Consider the following 16,709-nt stretch of genomic DNA (forward strand, 5'->3'; position numbering starts at 1 on the left):
ATTGACTTTGGTCATTCTTCTGTCTAGGACCGCATATATTGGACCGACTTGGAGGATGAAGCAATATATAGCGCCAACCGCCTGACGGGGAACGATGTGGCAAAAGTAGCAGAGCATCTGAACAATCCGCTGGATCTCGTGGTGTTCCATGAGCAAAGGCAGCCAAAAGGTAGGCCACGCAAAAATACAAGCCTTTCTTTGCACAGCAGGCAGATAGTATGGAAATAACAAGAAGATGCTCTAATAATTCCGAAATTGACTTCACTTTGGTCCGTGTCAGCAAATAAGCTGCTGCTGCTGCTGCTGCTGCTGCACATTGGTGCTGCACATTGGTGCTCTCCCTCCCGTCTTCCAAGATGCCTTGTTTGAGTGACAAACATTCACTTGTGTTTGTGCAGTACCACGACAATTTGAGTTCATCCAATATTTTCATGCCTCGTTTCCTGCCCTTAATCTAAGCCCGCCCAGAGCACCCTTGTCAGTAGGGAATTAATTGCATTGTCTCATGACAAGTGGCACATTTCAGCTCAGAGACAGATCACGGCAATTAAACACGTTTTCTTCCAAATGCCAGCGAAAGCCCAAGAAATCACAATTCTGTTGAAAATGAGCCACTGATTTGCTGTGATGATGCAGAATTAAAAAGTCAAAGCAGTCCCACCCTTCCTTTTATCCCATGTCACTTGCCTTCAGATTTCATCAGTAATCAATTGCTTTTCATCCATCTGTATGTGGCAATACCATTTGAAATCAGTTTAAGAAATGAAATCATTGACCAACGTCCATTTTCCTTCACATTGCCCATCCCGACTTTGCCTCCTAAATAAATGTCCCGTTGCTATCTTCCGATAAGGTGTGTGCAAAGCTAGCTCCCTGCCTGTTGTTGCGTGACTGCTGTTGCTTCCTTCTCCATCTGACTTCTCCTCCATGTACTTTAGCACTCGCTCAAACAACACGTAAGAGGCGGCAACGACCACAACCTGACCTATTTCCGCTGTCTCTTCCATAACATTTCATATTTGAGTCTTGGGTTAGGGATTGTTGAATATTTCAGTATTTGAGTGTAAAAAGTTTGAAGAGCCCGCTCTCAACTCCAAGCAAACGGGCTCGTTGAGCTGTCAGCCTAATTGAGACCAAGGGACATTTTCAAGATTGTGGCCAACTAGTGTTTAGTGAGCGTGCATGTATAAAAGGAAATCATCATGCCTTTTCAAATGGAGAAGTGGTACACCACAGAACCTGGCAACTAAAGGAGTCTCCGACATGCAAACGTCTTTATGGTGCATGCATGCATGCTCTCCATGCTCTCGCTAAGTTGTTGCAGATTCCACTGAAAGTTGCTTGTACACGCCACACCTGAAGAATGGGCCTAGTAGGCTCTTTCATTTTTAATAGCGTTTCCTTCTTCCCTCATACTTTGACATTGCGGCTCTGCTCCGCTGGCTTTTTATAGACTCGTCTCCGTTCATGAAAGACTGGGATTCGCACCTTTTCAAATACAACCTATATCCAAATATTGAACTGGAATGACATTGTGATTGCTATTTCATTTGACCTGACACAAAGGTATTGTGTGCAGCTCCAGACACCTGCAACATAGGCAGTCTTCCCAACGGTGGCTGTGAGTACCTTTGTTTAAAGGCCCCCCAGATGACAGAGCACTCCCCCAAATATACCTGTGCCTGTCCTGATGGAATGGAACTGGGACCAGATATGAGGCGCTGTGTCACAGGTAAGGAAGTCCAGAAGTGACGTTTTGGGGTATAACATGGACACTCCAGTTAACTAAATTTGGTTGATTTTTCGACAGTGCGCGCAAGAACAACCACAACAGCAGTTCCCACTACCGCCACTACAACTACCACAACACCCAAAAGCACAACTGTTGTCACGACGACAGTCGCGGCCACATCCGCTCCCACTGCTGCGTCTACCGAACTCGTGACCACAACTGGGACTCTGGCAACGAGCAAACTCCCCCTAAATTCCAGGGGAACCTCCACCGAGCAGCCCTTAACACCTGCTCCCACCGGTGCGCCGAGCAGCAGCAGAAGCAGCATCAGCAGCAGCCAGCCATGGACCTCCACTCCCACAGCCCTACCGGGCCCCGTGGCTCCCAGCAGCATTCATAAAGGGAGCAACGGCAACCTGTCCCACAGAGGTAAGCAGGATCGATGCAAAGCATGTTAGGTGAGCGTGTGTTGTGTTAGTGTGAGATGCTCTGCAGCCACTTTGGCTGTGACTCTTCCCTGCCCTCATGACAGCTGGCAGCTTGACTGCCTCCCAAAAAAGAAGCCTTCCATTTTCTGTCGAGAAATTCTTTCTCTTTGGTTCTGTCTATCTGTCTGGAGAAATCTGCACACTTTCTTTCGAGCACTCAGTGTGCTTGCAGGGTGTCCCTTATGAGAAGCACTGTCACAACTACCAAACAAGGCTCCCGACTGCTCCCTCCTCCATTCACCTCGTCTCTTTTGTCTGTCTCCCTGTCCCCATCCTTCCTTCCAGCCCTCTAAAACTGCTTCAAATACACATCACAATTTTTACCACGACTCTGGTGGCACTCTGGTACAATGACAGCACTGTACAAGTGCTAGAACAATGCTTGACACGACACTAAGCTTTAATTATGCTTGGAAGAAGAAAAAGCCTAGATGACAATACAAAACAAAAATGATCAAGCACTGCTAAGGAAATATCATACCAAAAAAAAAAAACCCACACATTTCCTGGCACTTTGTGCTCACTGCTTTTTTCTAAATTGGCAGTTACACCTTTCTGTTCATGGCATTCTAAATTGAAAGTTACACCTTTGTGTTCATGGCAAGATTGACTTTTCACTGGCATTGGACCAAAAGAATCTATGTCCAAATTTCAAATTGCCAGTCACTCCATACTTGTGGGTAAGGGATTCTTTTTTATTTGGTTTAAATTTCCCTGGGTCTTCTCACTTTTAGGCTGAGGATATAAATTGGGGGGCAAAATAGAAGGCTTGAAATAGAACGTTGGAACACTGGGAAGGAAGGCAATAAAAATGCATGGACGCCACAGGCAGAAACAAAAATGACGAGTGCATAAAAGAAAGCATTGCAGTTCGGTACTGTTTATGAGCCTCATAATGTTGGAAAGTGATGACTAACAACAAATACGGCAAACGTGCAAAGTTGTTTGACGGTGACGGGGGAACGACAGAGAACACACACAAAGCAAAAAAGTCATTTCTCCTGTCGTCACCGCATGCTCCAGATGAGCTCCAGCAGACAGTCAAACGTAGGGCAGGAACAAAACATGTCTCCATACCCACAGGCCCAGTATGATCATTTTTTAATTCCATGTCAGCTGTTACATGGCCTTTTCTTCTGTAGGGAGGTAAAAGAGAGCAGATGTTACGTACGTACAGTTCAAATGCACGCCCAAAAAAATGCATTTGCTCCCTTTCTACATTAGCACATTCTCATTAGGATACACTTTTATCTGCATCGCAAATGGAGATTCATTCAAATGCATTTTCAAACTGCAGCTGGCCATAGATGACATATTTGCAAAATATCCATCATTGAAATTTAGGCTAAAGAAGGATGAAAAAACATGGATACCCTTTAACCGTTTGGTATGTTTTAAACATGATGCTTCCTTGCTGCTGCAGACTTTTCTTTCCCTTTGAGCAAGGTATTTGATAATGGAAATAACATTGGACTGTTGCATTTCTCTCTCTCTCTCTCCTCTCTGTCTGTGTGTGTCATCTCAGCTGCGGGGGGTGATCACTACCTCATAGGCAACAACATCACAGTAGCTGTCTTGGGGATAGTCATTCCTATCGGTGAGTTCCTTTGACTGTCTAGCTGTGTTGTTTTGGCTTTTTGCTTGCTTGCCTGCTTTTCCCTCCTGGCTTTTTACCTCTGTGATTTGTGTGTACCATGTGCATGCGTGTGTGCTGTGTGTTGGCATACGTGAGTTGGACTTATTGAGTCTTTTTCCACCACGCGCCTGATTTAACTGACATTCTTCCAGGTGCTTAAGTACGGAAAATGCGCAGATTGCCCCATTGTGACAGTTAGGGCTCTTTATAAAATGAAGCTTTCTGCATTTTCAACCCATGGAAATATATGTACATTCATCCATGAGGACAGTCCTCATATGAAGCTACTTTTATCCAAATAGCTCGTTAATGGAGCCGCGCACATGACCGGGGAGAATCAGAAGCGAACATTTGGATCCATATGCAAGTCACTTTCACATGTCCACTGTGAAATATATTCCACGTGGATCTCTATGGCATTTGTATGTCTCGGGAAAATTCCACAATCCACAACTTGCAGGCCTCCTTCGACTTGAATGGGTCACACCTCTTCACTATGGGTTTGAAGTCAAGACAGGAAATCTCTGCACCTGGAAAGTGCGTTAGGAATGGACTGAATATGCCCTTTAATTGGTTGGTTGAAAGATGGCTGATAGCCAATGGATTGTTCATTTTCTCCAATTCTTTGCTCGTCGAGCCCCCTGGCCCCATCCATTGCTCGAGGAAGCCATTATGAGCGCGTAAGCTCATTAGTCAGCGCCGGCCTTTGTAATGTGCACATTAAGAGGATTCCCTCCCGCAAGTGGGGAATTGTCTTTATGTTTTGCCATCACATTGGAGCAGCTGCATTAAGTTCCCACTTTGACCATACAGCTTGCTCCCACTGCTATATATCTATTCAACTGCCATGACACATGGATTGGAACCCAAAGGTGGCACAAGCGGATATGGAAGTAAAAAACAACAACAAAAAGGCTGAATTAGAATTGATTGGGAAAACAACATCTCGTTGCAATGCCAAAAATGTGCAATTCTAAAACAAATATTTGCCGTACTTTCTTATCTTAGGTGAACAATTGACTTGACAGCAGGCTATTTGCTATGTTGCCCTGTCTACAATTGAGATATGAGCTCAAACCTCCAAATTGTTAACCCCAGCTTATCCATTGCTCCTTCTCGCCTCTGCTATTCATTGAGGCAGTAAATCTGCTCATTCTGCCTTTTTGGCAGATTTGAAACATTCATTATGGTCACAGGGCTACACGGGGCGGCCGGAATCCGGGCTTCTCGTCGCTAATGAACAGCGCCCGCCCGGCCGGCCGGCCGCACTCCTTCTCCAGGGGAATCAGCTCGACTATTCTAATCAGTACTTAGGCCAATTCTGCGCTGTAATTAGACGCAAATATTCTGCATCAGACAAAAGCCGACGTTTTGTAGAGGAACAAATTGGGATGTGGAGGGCCATGTCCACCCACCACAAGGCCTACGCTATTTCCATCATTGAACAGGCTTGTGTGTACGTATGTTGACCTTTTGAACCTGCCCATTGGACACATGACTATTTCTTTGAGTGTACGCACGTCCACATTCATGCATTGTTGCAAATGGCGCATGTGCATTCTGTGTTTCCGATTGAAAATGTTGCCCAAGGGTATGACTGCTATGTCACATGAGGGCTCCTTGTTTTCTTTTCCCCATATATGTACCTTTTTTGTAAGGCTAATCATTTGTTTATAGGCGGTGTGGCCTTGAGTTCCCCTTTAGGCCACGCAGCCATCCTTCTCGACAATCTCTTTCTTGGGTATATGATTGGAAATATCAATGTGTGCTCACACTTATTGAGTGTCGTAAGAATATTTCAATGTGATGTCTTCCTCAGCTTAATGAAAAGAATGAGCCCTCAGTACAAGAAGCGCGTGTGTTGATGCGGAAGTGCTTGGAGTGCCGCTCGCTCGCTGGCTTTGTGTCCCCTGGGCTGTGTTAACGCTCCCGCCGTGTGTTGTTGTGTGTGTGTGTGTGTGTGTGTGTGTGTGTGTTAAACACATGCAGTCCCTATCCTTGCCACAGTGGTCATCGGGCTCCTTTGCACCGGCGCCTACCTGGTGTGGCGCAACTGGCGGCGCAAGAACACCAAGAGCATGAACTTCGATAATCCCGTGTACCGCAAGACCACGGAGGACGACGACGACGAAATCCACATCGGCCGTCACAGCGAGTCGGTGGGACACGTCTACCCAGCAGTGAGTGGCGGCCACGGTCAGCCGTTCGTAGCGCTTCCTCTCGGGAGCGGCGTCAGCGACAGCAACTCTCACTGGTACTCGGGGGCGCCCATGCTCTCCGGCGCCAAATGAAAGGAGCAATGGTTCAAAGGAGCCGTGCGTAGGAGTCAGTCACGCAAGCCTACTAGGTGGCAGGCACACAAATCAACGCACGCATCGTGTTTTTGCAGTAGTCACCGAAAAAGGGCAAACACTTGAAGCCCTCAAGCCCTACCTACACCGTGGGACATATTATAGCAATCCTTTCCCATCGCACTGCATCCCAGTCATTGGACTTTGTGATGATTTTACTATTTGTGTTTCTTCAGAAAGACATCATCTTATTACGATGTCAAAAAACAAACATGCACTGACATATCACCTTTTTCACTTCATGTAAAAAGGCTTCATGTCATTTTATGCCAGCAAAGCGCAACCAGCGCTGCCAACTTGTAATTCATTGGCGAAGACTATTTTGACGAAAGCTGACAGGACGGACGGCCTCGGATTTCGCACCCTCAGTAGTTTCATGTCAACTTTATGTGTTAGTGCTTAAATGGAATTGGCAGCACAAATCAGGAAGAAGAGCGTGGTATTTTCTGCCAGCAATAGGATAGCATCGGTGCAGTGTTGTGGCTCCAGGCCTCAATTCAAGAGCAGCCGTGAGGTGCAAAAAGGTGGCTGGAAGAACATTCTTTCCGTGTCATACGTTGTTGTCAGAGTAGCAGAGCATGCAGTGAAGGGCAGCCAAAAAGGATCATCGCTTAGGTGGGGGATGGGATGGGATGCGATGCGATGCGATGGGACCCGAGCGCTTTGATCGGTTGCCATGGCAACACGGATTCCTTTGTGTCACTCCAGCAAGGAAAGAGGCAAACAATTTGGAATCGACAAGCGCTATGAATATCTTTTCTTCACTAATGTGCTAAAAATAGTCTTGGGCGAGGAAGTGGTACAGAGGTTCAACTTTTTGTTTTCTCGCTAGATATTGTCCTATTCTCTTGTGCGAGAGAGAGAGAGCCAGAGAAAGATCAGGCTGCCTTTTTGCGGGCCAAACATTTGCAGCCAAAGGCAGGCAGGCAGGCAGGCGGGCGGCCTGCATTCCTCAAAACAGGGAAGGCATTCAGGTCAAGCGTAGGAAGGGGAAGTGGAAATTATCAACAGATAGCTGAAGCCGGGTTTTGTTTTGTGTTTTTTTTTTTTTCTTTTCTACATTGGTAACATTTTTCATGTGCTGTTTGCAGCGAGTGGCACTGAGTCTGGAGGACGATGGCTATCCCTGAAGGAGGGATGCTGCCTCTTCCTTCAGTCCCTCCCTCCCTCCCTCGCTCCCTCCCTCCCTCGCTCCCTTCCTCCCTCCACAATGAGGCCCGGCTCGGCGCAGAGGAGACACTCCTCCCTCCCTTTGCTCTCCTTTAAGGAGCAGTAAATTGCCACTTTCTCATATGGTGCTCTAACTGTAGTTGCAGTTGCGATACTCCCGCCAGTAGCTCGGCTATTTAATTGTAGAGCGCTTCTGCTCCGCCCATTCCTTCTCTCTCTCTCTCTCTCTCTCTCACCACATCTAGGTGCTACCCTCATGAACATTTCCATGCTGCTTGTTGATTCGAGTCCAACTAACCTCATTGAGCTGTCGTCGGTGCCAGAGCAAATCTTGCAGTCAATTCAAATGATGTACGCTATTTAGCACAGACTTGCATGGCTGATGTGCATTTTGATTGGAAGGCTATGAGAATCTTTTCCAGTCACGGGCGCTATTGATAGAGCAAATATAGTACATCTATGAGTAGTCATGGTGAGGTTGGGGATCATTTAGAGGAGGAAGAAATTCGTTTTTTCTTTTTTTAAATGTGAACATGAGGATTTAAGTCACCAGAAGGTTGAGCCTCAAGGCAAAAAGCAGCGAGGCAGAAAAGAGCATTATCCAGGGTTCTCCTCTGTGTTGGCCTCTGACGTGGTATGCACACTGCTTACAATCAACTGTTTCTTCTCCGTCAGGATGTTGTAGACTTTGTTTGCTTGCCTCTGCTGCTTCTTTTGGTCCTTTCCAGCGTAGGGGTCAATAACAGCGCCTTTTGGAGAAACGATGACAAATTCTGACCCCACCCAATTTCAAATGGGAATGAATGAGGACATCCATTTAAATGAATGCTGGCTTAAGATTGGTTCTTTTATGAAGCCCAGAATCGAGCATTTGCTAATTTCCAATCCACATGCTTCATTGATGGCTATTCAAGGCGCAAGATGAATTTGGGTTTGTTGAAGGCACTCTCGTGTTATTTGTCTCTCTCTGACTGATAGGACTGGATTCTACTCCCACATTGTTGTATGATCTGATCCTATGAATCGTTGCCATTCAATGGCTCTGAAAGCTGCTGTTGATGAAATGTTGCTGCCTGTCTCTCTTAAAGCCATCAGTTGCTTGTCCTGTCACAAAAAGTCATTGCTTTAAACAGGGTCTTCCAAATCTCTCCATACCCAGGGTGCAAGAATGCTTTCTAACGGCTTTGTTTGTCTCCACATCTTCACTGCATGCGCTCCATCCATAACGCTAACACCGGCTATGTTTTTTTTTTCCCCCCACATGTAGTTTTTCGTGCTTGTGCCGCTCCTGTTCCACCTTGATAGTCTCCTCCAATCTCTCTTGCCATCCATCCCATCTTCATGCTCGCATCAACATCTTTGCTTTGCAAGGGCTATCACTGCCATCAAGGTAGACGCACAATAAGAAGGGAAAAGACAAAAGGCAAAAGTCCTCCCAAAAAGACCTGTCAAGAAGACACTCCAAGAGAAGCCGCCCCTCCTTCTACTGCATTTTAAACCGCCGAATGATCTCGACACAGCTTTTGTAACTCTACCTAAGCAACGATTATGTATCTCGTATTGTGTTTCAACTCCAAATGAATCATTTCAGCCTGCAAATGATGGAATTGGCCATTTTGGAACTAAAACCATTAGCAGTTCAAGGAATGACATTTCTGTTGAGCAATACTGGAAGAACAATTGTACTGCTATGGAAAATAAGACCGCCATCATTGGGTTTGACATAATTGGGGGAATTGCTAATATCCGTATTGATTCATCTGGCTCTTCCAGCTGTTTTGGAAAATCTTTTTCTGACATTGTCTACAGAAAAAGGGAGGGAGGGAGGGAGGGAGGGAGGTAGGTCAGGGGAGGGGGTCCTCCATTCATTCCACAGACATTCAGTGGACATTTTCTATGCTGTTTGTTGCACAAAAACTTTTCAAGAAGCCTTCTGCACTGTGTAAAGAAGATAGGGGAGGGGAGGGGAGGGGGGAAGAGAGCTAGTCCAGACATACAGTCCAATGGTTTTGAATTGTGACTTGTAAATAGTTTTCATACAACTTTTTGATAGTGTTTTAAATGTACGTATCTCGAAAAAGAAAGAAGGAAAGCTGTACATAAACCTCTGTGGGGTGGACGAGTGTAGAATAGTATATGAATTTATTTGTACACAAGAACACTGGATTTCTTTACTACTTGATTGTAACTAAAATGAATAATCTGCCAAAGTGTTTTATTTGACTTTTTTTTTTCTGTTGTCTGTTCCATTCGTTTTGCTTTTTAACAGGACTGCAGAGTTTATGTTCATACTGTATTTAATTCGGTTGAATAGATTTTGTTGTTGTGTGGGTGTACATTTGAAAGGGGGTTGTCATTTTTAATTTATTGGTGCCTTGTTTTGTGCTCCTGTATCCTTTGACCCTCTGTCTTTCTGTGTTCCGTGTCTGGAGAAGGACAGATGAGATTAATTGGTGCGGCCATATCTGTTGAAGATTAAACCTTAGCAATTTCTTCTGCTTACATTGACTGTCTGTTCTGTATGCCAAAATGGTCTCACTCCTGTTTCTATGAAATCAATCTGTTCATAAATATCTCGACAGTATATATTGATATATTAAATTGGTAAAAATTGTTCTCTACCTACTGCCTTTTCTTTTCGAACCATTTTAACCCCTCATCATATATATATATATATATATATATATATATGTATATTTATTTATTTATTTATTTATTTATGTGCTAGCGCCTCTCTGATTTAAGTGCTTGCTGAGCCTGTAGATGTGATTGAATCTTAAAATGTTTGGTATTATTCAAATCCACAAGAACTCTGTTGCCACAAGGTGGCGCAAATACCCCGACAAACTCTATATAAAGCAGCTATTGAAGAGTTTGCACCACCCTGTGGCAACTTCTCCAGTCATGTGCTACACTAACGATTCTTCTTAGTAGTAGTACTGTCCAAAGAAGAAAAGGCCAAAAACCATGATGATCATGGATAATATGGTACTCTGTTATAAATGAAATGGGACAAAAAAAGGGCAATATTTTAAAGTTTTGTATATTTATTGTGAAATACTTTTCTGCTTTCCAACATATCAGCTCATTGAGATAATACATAAAGATATAGCTTCTTATGTTCAATGCTTTTCAGCATACTCTCTTCAATATACTTTTAATAGATGTAACGTGTCATTGGTAACATGGAAGGGCACATGAAAGAGTCACCAATACTTCACCAGCCACCACTCACTCCAAAGATCATTAGCCACTGCTCAATGTCAAAGGTCAATCACTGGAATAAATTGTCCATGCATACGTACATACTTTACTATATGGTAAAAATCTATATCATTTCAAATAAATATTTCATATTATTCGTTGAGCATATTGTTTGACGCTAGAGGTTATATAGTTTTCACAAGACTTTATATACATACATGTGTTTGGCTGGCATTACAAGAACAAATCAAATACATACATATTTAACTCCTGTGAATTCGAAGTCTTTGGCAGCAAAACCTTCGTAGCATGTCACACCGGATTAGACGTGTTGGACATTTTCATAGAGACCATGAATGGCACAGAAGATCAGATACAACATCTTTTCACAACACAAATGGAAGCATATTTTGAAAGATGAGAGGCACCAAATTCATAGCATTTGCGCACTGATACACAAAATCACAAATGAGACAATAGGTACGTGTCACATCATGTTCCAATGATTGTGCGATTGCCACCCGTGAAAATCATTTGCGTTGCCGACTTGAGCTATTCAAAGTATATCTTGGATAGTATTAGCATATTTGATGTCCTCCAATAACTCTTTCTAAGCCTACAAATGTGTTTTTATATAAGCACAGTTATGAATACATATTAGCTTGTACAAAGCACTGAACGTTTGCACTCACCATGAGAGAGCTATTTTCTTGTTGACGTGTGGTGAAATGTTTGTGTTAAAAACCGATTCATTAGTAAGAAAACAGTTTGGTTGATTTTTTTTTTTTTGTTACCAAGGTCAAACCTGTGTTATATGATAAGGGGGAAATGTCTCATCAGACTCCTGCTTGGAGAAATTGAAGGAACACTGGCTTGTTGAAAGAGCATAACAGAGAAGCCTCACCTCTACATTACAGTCACATATGACATGACTCAACTTCACTTTCATTCGTAATTTTATAGATTCTTTAACATTCCTTACGAGTTCAACAATGTGCTCATTTTCATATACTCTATATACAGTCTCAAGTTTTATTCAAGTTCATCTCTGCCATGGATACTGGGAGCTAGTTATCATTGCTACATTTGCTGATTGATGTTATTATTCATATTTTGGAATGCATAAGCCAGTCATACATTCACTATATTGGATAGCCTAAGAAAAAGAATGACTACATAATATTGACGCTGAGGAGTGTCATAAACAGCTGTTGACAGCCAACAAAACAAACCATTGGCCTTTCTGCACAATACAATCTTCTTTGAAGAAAAAGAGGTCAAAGTCACAATTTGGTCAATTTGATATATTGTTTAAAAATCTATACTGTTGGCCATTCCACACATGTGGCTGTTATTTTTGCAATGGCTGTAATGCAACATTTTGGTTGAACAAATATGCCATTCTCCTGAACAGTGACTCTTTTAGAGGTGCAGGTTTTCAGCCCGACAGCAGCAATAATCGTTATAAAGTAAATGTTATACTGTTTGAATTTTTTTTTTTTTTTACCGACATTATCGTCGAGATTGAAACATCAGTGTTTCTTGTGAAATTCACGCACACACACATACACACGCAAATCACATTTCATTGTTATTATTATTATAAAATAAGACACTGAATACATGTAAAATATCAGCTGGGTGATGGGAAACAACTATATTATTCTTGTTATTTTAAATTTGTTTGAATCATTCAGCTAAAGGCCTGGGCATTGAGTATTTACAAAACAATATCTACAAAAATAAAAATAGGAACATAGTAGAAAATACAGACTCTGTGTTGGAATATATTTGTAATCTGATGAAATATTGTGATGTCTACCTTTCAAAAATATGTTCATGGGGAGAAAAAGGAAATGCTGAATAGCATGGTGAATATCTTACATACTGTATAGATTGACTCAAAAGGTAGATTCTGTGCTTAGTATTATGCTTGAATTCTGAAGCGTATTATAAAGAGGCAGCAGTTATCTTTCTCATCCGATTGGAAATTCCTCTCACTGTCACGTGACCTGTTGAATCAATCAAGGCGATTCTCGTGGTGTCCACTGGGTGGTTGATGCAGCATATGTATCTATGGAAACCCCAGGCAAAGTGTTGGCTGCAATGTGGAGGAACAAAGTTTGGGCATGCTTGAGTGTCTCCAAAGTTTGCTTGTGTGCAGCCACAGAGAGCACATTTGCAGAGAGAGAGAGGGACAGAGTGCTGGCATCATTCCCCAGCTTTGTCTTCAGGCTGGCCATGGGCCTTGATTAGGTCAACAACATCTGTGTGGGAAGCTCCCTCTGCCACCTCTTTTGCGGTCTGTCCATTCTGGCGGTGCAAGCACAAAATGTAGGCGTTATTTTCCAAGTTCATGTAGTAAACAGTCTACTCCTCATGGTGGCACTATTGGGCTGTTTGAGCATTCTCATTTGTGCAAGAGATGACTTGGGAGTCGTCAGGCTACTTGCTGTACAGGTTTGACTTGCATTAGGACACTTTGCAACAAATTCATGAACAAAACATTTGAATGCATGTAAATGTAACAACATTTAAACATTTGCTGAATTGACTTCAGAATGGAATGCACTTAATCATGCACACGGAAATGAACACCACAATAAGTTGTATATCTTATGTTGTTGACCTGTACATTGGATTTTTTATTTTATTTGACACCGCTTTTTAATACTTGCATTTCATTATATCTAATTAGAGCTTTTTAATCTTTGCAATTTCTTCGCTTCAAACGAGTCTACAATGTAAATTGTGGCCTATTCTGCACAGGACAGTTGTATCATTAGTGTGTAAATCGCTAAGGATTATAGCTCTGCTTCGTTTTGCACAGCGCCTTGACGCCGGGCGAAAATAAGATGGACTGCCTTTCATACCATCTGACACTTGATGTTCTATTTGCGCTGGTGATAAAGTCACTGCCGTGGTACCTTATCCGTGAGGCTGGTGTCACAGTGACCCGTCTCCAGCAGCAGGCGGGCAATGTGAGTGTGGCCGTGCTCACTGGCGCACATCAAGGCTGTGGAGCCCTCGCAATCCTGAGCATTTACGTCGGCGCCACAACTCAGCAGGAGCTTCGCCATGGCAAGGCGGCCGTGGCTCACGGCCAGCATCAGGGCTGTCTGACCCATCTAGACATTCAAATGAAAGCTGAAGAAGAAGAACAAGTCATGGAGAAGGAAATTGCTCACCTGTCTGGAGCGTGCGTTAACATCACCCAGTCCAAGGAGCTGTTGCGCCGCTTCTAAATCGTCGGGACTCTCCGCAGCCGTCAGCGCGGCCAGCATCACTGGAGTGTAGCCCGCCTTGTTCACGTTATCGGTTTCACAGAGTCCTGAAGAGAAAGGCTTTGAAAATCAACTGCTGCTTCAACTGGGAGCGTCCATCTGTGGCTCACCCACCGGTATCGAGCAGCAGTTTGACCACGGGGAAGTTTGAATGCGACACACTGTAGTGGAGAGCCATATTACCGTTGCCGTCCGTCAGGTTCACAACGTACGGCAGGAGCGTCGGTGTGGTCAAGCCCACTTGGCGCAGGTACAATCGCACCGTATCGGCCTGCGAGCTTTTCTGACTGGAAACTTTGAACCATTCCTGGTAGAGGACCACTAAAACCTGACGCTGAGAGGAGACAAATAGGAAAGGAGATGACAGCGTTATCATTTTCACCTGAGGAGTCAATCGTATATGACTTACTCCACATGATGCCTTTCAAAGAGCCAGAGGCTTTGTCTTTAAATATATACCATTGAATTACATTTACAAAAATGTAATTAGGGACAAGACATGACAAGGTCAGCAGAAAGAAAGAAAAAAAAACAAACTCCAAGGACGTGGCATGCATTTCCATTCCAAATGGCTGTTTGGGAGAGGAAGAAAGCAAGCTTTATTACAATGTTTCAAAGTAGGCTTGCTTTCAAACTAGGGTTGGGCTTTCAAAGTAGTAGTAGGGTTAAAAGCTAGGCTTAGGCCAGTGCTTCTCAAATAGTGGGGCGCGCCCCGGGGGCGCGGTGCTATTCCTGGGGGGGCGCGTGTGACCCTGGGGAACAGGCTTTTTTTTTGGCAGTACTAGAATAAAGTGTAATTGCGCGTTTACTACAGCAGGGGGCAGTGGCGCTCTCATTGTTACTTCTGTCACGTTTGCGACAGTGCAACATTTTACGACTTACAAGACAAGTTAGGATAGTCACGGTGGGGAGGGGGGGCGCGAATAGTTTTCTTCTTGCTAGGGGGGGCGTAACAGAAAATAATTGAGAAGCACTGGGTTAAATAAAGGTTAACCTTAAAAAAAAAAAAAAAAAAAAAAAAAAAAAAAAAAAAAGTGAACCCTGAACTTTGAACCCGCGGTGACCCCGCGGTGACCCCGTGGTGACCCCGTGGTGACCCCTGGGTGACCTTTGAACCCTGAACTTTCAACTCTAGTTAAAAATCGAAAATGTGCACATGACCCCGTGAACTTTGAACCGACCTTTGACCCCTGGGTGAACTTTGAACCGTAAACTTTGACCTTTGACCCCTAGCTAATTACGTTTTTTTTTGTTTTTTTTTAAACCGGCATAGCAGAACGATCCATGGTCTTCAGATGCCGCGCTGTCGCCATCTCCTGGTCAGTTAGTGAAATGCTTTTGCTGATGTTTTTTTTTCTCTCAATTAAAACAAATCAATTAGCCAGTTGGTTTTCTTTATTTAATATCTATTATCAGACAAAACCAAATTGTGAATCAGTCACCTAGGCTATAGCAGAACAAACAATCCATGGTCTTCAGATGCCACGCTGTCGCCATCTCCTGGTCAGCTAGTGAAATGCTTTTGCTGTTTTTTTCCCCTCTCAATTAAAACAAATCAATCAGCCAGTTGGCTTTCTTTATTTAATATCTATTATCAGACAAAACCAAATTGTGAATCAGTCACCTAGGCTATAGCAGAACAAACAATCCATGGTCTTCAGATGCCACGCTGTCGCCATCTCCTGGTCAGCTAGTGAAATGCTTTTGCTGTTTTTTTTCCCTCTCAATTAAAACAAATCAATCAGCCAGTTGGCTTTCTTTATTTACTATCTGATATCAGACAAAACCAAATTGTGAATCAGTCACCTAGGCCAGTGCTTCTCAAATAGTGGGGCGCTATTCCTGGGGGGGCGCGTGTGACCCTGGGGAACAGGCTTTTTTTTTGGCAGTACTAGAATAAAGTGTAATTGCGCGTTTACTACAGCAGGGGGCAGTGGCGCTCTCATTGTTACTTCTGTCACGTTTGCGACAGTGCAACATTTTACGACTTACAAGACAAGTTAGGATAGTCACGGTGGGGAGGGGGGGCGCGAATAGTTTTCTTCTTGCTAGGGGGGGGCGTAACAGAAAATAATTGAGAAGCACTGGCTTAGGCCTTCAAACTAGGGTTAGGCTTTCAAAGGAGGCTTTCAAGCTAGGCCTAGGGAGACACGAAATCAACATGGCAACATTTCTTTGCGACAGGAAAACCTGTTGAAGACCGGTTCAATTGATGATTTTCAAATCCTCACCATTTCTTTATCTGGAGATGTGACCTCCTCCATGCGATCCTTTACATAAAGGCAAGCATCTATAAAGCTCTTGTCCACTTTTTCTCTGAAATCAAAGACCAGGAGAAGGTTTTCATGACAGACAATCAAGCGCTAAACTTGAATATCATGATTCAAAGAAGTGTGAAATAGAAACAAAAGATGACTTGTGAATGATAGATATGAAATGTATCGCACCCCTCAGCCTCTTCCCCCAGGAGCTCCTGGCTGGTGTGGGGATCCAGGAGGTCTTTTGCCACTGCACCTTCTTCTGCATCTTTGCTCTGCGCATCTGCTCCCTCCTCAGGCTTTTCTGCTGAAGTGGCCTCCTTTTCTTTCTCCTCCTCTGCCTCTAAGCTCCCCCCCTCCACATCCATTTTGGCCTTCTCCTCTCCACTGGACTCGTCGCTGGACGTGCTCTCGTACCTGGCAGGCAGGAAAGGGCACAATCGTGATTGTTTTCCAAAACCTGCTTGGAAGCCTTTCAAATCCACCTTGAATCATGTACGACTGGTTCTTGTCAAGTTTCGAATGATTTGAATGAGCTTTTTCCTTGGTGTCACTCTCGAGCGCCTTCTCTCTTGTCATCTATGTC

At 43.8% G+C, this 16,709-nt stretch overlaps 2 protein-coding genes across 10 annotated transcripts in view; one reads left to right on the forward strand and one right to left on the reverse strand.

Annotated features, from left to right (window-relative positions):
- The window catches only part of lrp8 (low density lipoprotein receptor-related protein 8, apolipoprotein e receptor), a 50,944-nt gene extending 40,946 nt beyond the window's left edge, over nt 1-9,998 (forward strand). Inside the window, exons 14-19 of one of the 7 annotated variants that reach the window (XM_061297522.1) lie at nt 28-169; nt 1,580-1,732; nt 1,811-2,161; nt 3,746-3,817; nt 5,846-6,036; nt 8,645-9,998. In XM_061297522.1, the coding sequence (XP_061153506.1) occupies nt 28-169; nt 1,580-1,732; nt 1,811-2,161; nt 3,746-3,817; nt 5,846-6,036; nt 8,645-8,782 (1,047 nt within the window). In that variant the 3' untranslated portion in view covers nt 8,783-9,998. Of the gene's footprint in view, nt 1-27; nt 170-1,579; nt 1,733-1,810; nt 2,162-3,745; nt 3,818-5,845; nt 7,262-7,298 lie in introns of those variants that run through there. The other 6 variants (XM_061297525.1, XM_061297528.1, XM_061297529.1 and 3 more) reach the window with 6 other exon arrangements.
- Nucleotides 9,999-10,406: 408 nt separating this feature from the next.
- Nucleotides 10,407-16,709, reverse strand: part of kank4 (KN motif and ankyrin repeat domains 4) — a 31,522-nt gene continuing 25,219 nt past the window's right edge. For all 3 annotated transcript variants that reach the window (XM_061297537.1, XM_061297535.1, XM_061297536.1), the window contains exons 5-10: nt 16,313-16,540; nt 16,097-16,181; nt 13,980-14,199; nt 13,770-13,912; nt 13,509-13,709; nt 10,407-12,894 (exon numbers count right to left, since the gene is read on the reverse strand). In XM_061297537.1, coding sequence (XP_061153521.1) covers nt 12,793-12,894; nt 13,509-13,709; nt 13,770-13,912; nt 13,980-14,199; nt 16,097-16,181; nt 16,313-16,540 — 979 coding nt within the window. In that variant the 3' untranslated portion in view covers nt 10,407-12,792. The remainder of the gene's footprint in view (nt 12,895-13,508; nt 13,710-13,769; nt 13,913-13,979; nt 14,200-16,096; nt 16,182-16,312; nt 16,541-16,709) is intronic.

The sequence above is a fragment of the Syngnathus typhle genome, linkage group LG14, assembly GCF_033458585.1.
Source record: "Syngnathus typhle isolate RoL2023-S1 ecotype Sweden linkage group LG14, RoL_Styp_1.0, whole genome shotgun sequence".
NCBI classification, from domain to species: domain Eukaryota; kingdom Metazoa; phylum Chordata; class Actinopteri; order Syngnathiformes; family Syngnathidae; genus Syngnathus; species Syngnathus typhle.